This window comes from Sphaeroforma arctica, assembly GCF_001186125.1.
Source record: "Sphaeroforma arctica JP610 unplaced genomic scaffold supercont1.274, whole genome shotgun sequence".
NCBI classification, from domain to species: domain Eukaryota; class Ichthyosporea; order Ichthyophonida; genus Sphaeroforma; species Sphaeroforma arctica.
Window position 1 is genome coordinate 85049 of NW_014040284.1, and position 2930 is coordinate 87978.

General features: G+C 38.4%; 1 protein-coding gene across 2 annotated transcripts in view; it reads left to right on the forward strand.

Moving 5' to 3' along the window:
• Positions 1–299: 299 nt before the first annotated feature.
• SARC_04705 overlaps positions 300–2930 on the forward strand; it is a gene marked incomplete at both ends in the record, with an annotated part of 10547 nt that continues 7916 nt past the window's right edge. For both annotated transcript variants that reach the window (XM_014301462.1, XM_014301461.1), the window contains 4 exons: positions 300–315; positions 442–515; positions 1263–1387; positions 2388–2515. In XM_014301462.1, the coding sequence (XP_014156937.1) occupies positions 300–315; positions 442–515; positions 1263–1387; positions 2388–2515 (343 nt within the window). The remainder of the gene's footprint in view (positions 316–441; positions 516–1262; positions 1388–2387; positions 2516–2930) is intronic.

The window sequence follows — 2930 nt, forward strand, 5'->3', positions numbered from 1 at the left end:
TATATGTATATATACTTACATATATATACATTTGTATGTATATATTTTGTTTACGTATTTAGGTGTTTTTAAATGTGTACCCTCATACTTCATTTGTATAGATGTGATTCTGATTTCTAGACATATGGTATCGGCATAAGTGGTTTTGTCTAGTATACACAATACCCTAGTGGTTTTATTTTATACTATTTGGCTCTGTGAATGAAAGATATATATATATATACAATGGTAAGTTGTATTCATATTTTATTTTATGAACAGTATAAAATGATTGTGCATCTATATTTCCATTGTTTATAATGTCCTTGCCTGGAGGTATGTGAACGCCTTTGTTTATATATACTCACTAGCTATCTGGCTTATGTAATACAACGTGAGCACGAGATCCGGTCTGTGTCAATTTGCTTCTTCTGACCTATTTCCACATCTAATTGTTTGTAGGCTTGGTCGAAACCTCTCCCAAGTCTGAACGGGGCGGATCGTTCCATCGTGCCACAGGCGTCTTCCGACGAAGGGTAGATTTATGTGTCATCAAATTGTTTTCTAGTTCTACAGTCTGAGAAGAGTATCAACATTTGTGATCGTGTGTTTATTTTTTGTGGTTATTGCCAATAATCGTAGCAGAATATATAGCAACATACTTAAGCATTCCGGGACTTTCGTCTCTTTCTGTATTGTAGAGCTCGTATCTCGTACCATGGGTCTAAAAGTGGAAGAAAAAAAATATGCCCCTTTGGTTGTGACTAAAACGATCGTAAATCAAAATAGGAAAACATTCCTAGGCTGATACTTATTCAAACAAAATTCAGCAACCATATCACAAATTTTTGCTTGACTGGCAGTGTTTTAAAAAAGTGACATTTGACCCCATACAGCAAACCATATCAAAGCTACATATCGAACAGAAACCCAAAATATATAGTCGGAATACGTTTATCCGGCCGGTGCAATACATACCTAATGATGCACAGGTGGCTCTTCTAATATTTTGTCGTTCCTTGCAGATCAGTTGTGTATGTCAGCAGATTAGCACTAGAGACGGGGGCATTGCAATGAACTTATATTTCTACCCAACATCTCTCGAAGCCATTCTTCCGTGACGATATTTGTACAAGAAAGTATACGAGCCAAATTTTACCTACTATAATTTTACTCGGATTGATTCCATTCTGAGTGCCGACCTTCGGCCATGTGCATCACCCAAGTGCCCCGCGGATATAACACTTTGTCTCACATCTTGCACGTGCACATCGTCATGACAGTCACATAACAAAAAGAAGGGCGATGCCGATCTCCACAATGGACTAGGCACAACAGAGTGCATGGGACCGCTAGAAGCCCCTGGACTATCAAGAATAGCTAGCGGTGTTCTGGAGGAAGAAATAGAGTAAGTCATTCCACAGTTGATCGAGTGATGGGTACAATCATACTCCTTTGAGTCACAGGGTTGTGATCTGTGAGTTTGTTGGGTGTAGCATCTGTGGCTATAAACGGGAGTACATTGTGTTGGAAAGTGAAATTTGGGGTTCAACTTGGATTATATCTAGAGGTAATTTGAGGTGCTATACAAAATCCTACACTTTACATATCGTATGTTATATCATAGCCTTAAAAATAGTTGAGTTGGTTGAATTCGCTCGTCAGCTTTCAGTAATCGTGACATAGTTACTGACTTAAAATTAGGTACAACTTCGTTTTTGGCGTGAGAAGGGGTCGGGTATTACACACTATCGATTGCTACTATACAATACGGGCTACCGGGTCTGACCAGTGCGATGATTTTGTTATACCTGGCATGATCCGTGCGATGTATTTTATATTACCTATATGTGTGATGATTTTATATGACCTGGGCTGACCAGTGCGATGTCTTTTATAATACCTGTATAAAAGTGCGATGCTCCTATATTATCTGACATGACCAGTGCGATGTATTTTATACTACCTATATAAAAGTCCGATGTATTTTATACTGCCTATATAAAAGTCCGATGTATTTTATACTACCTATATAAAAGTGCGATGATTTTATATCACCTGGGATGACCAGTGCGAGATATTTTATATTACTTGGCATGACCAGTGAGATGCATCCTTACGTGACCTGGCTTTTTGGTGTGGAAAATGATGCTATAGTGATGATACAGAGCAGATTGCACTGCCTACTTTCAACTCGTTTTAGTCCCAGCTTTCTGATACGGTTTAATTGTTTGATCTTAGCAAACAGTATTGGCTTTTCCTAGTAATGTTCCAGATTCTCCTGCATTGAAAAACGGATCAGTGGTAGTGGCTAGCGTCATCACATGTATGTAGGTGTATTTCACCATTGGAAGCAGCAGATGGTTGTTGACATATGTGCCTGCAATATTCCTAATTCGGACATACAGAGTACAGTCCCTGGATCGTACGCAGTCTAACGCAGAAAATGACATTACAGTGAAGCCAATGGAGGTCAACTACATGAGTAGTGCAAGCGACGACACGTTGTCGAGGAAAGTTCGGGACTCAAGGACGGGTAAGTCGTGAGTGATGTAGAATAAATAAAGGACCTTATTCATGATAACCCGAACTCTACTTATGTACCGATCGTATACAGGCTACCGAGAAATAATGTGTCAGCGCTTATGTCCTCGGCTATTCTAACATTATTATCCTTGCATCGATATGAGTATCAGATTTGGATGTACTTAAAAGCTGTACTCGGACGAATTACTAGAATCATTATAAATACTTAGATACTAAGGCGAGTTGTTTCGTGGATCGCCACAGTCAAAAAATTTACACATTTTCAGTATTTGATTCGTGCGCCCTGAAAATTAAAAAACGAACTGAGGGAAACCTGTCCGTCTGTGCGTATACGTGGCTATATATATATATATATATATATATACATATATATATATATATATATTAAAATGCTGTATTCTTTA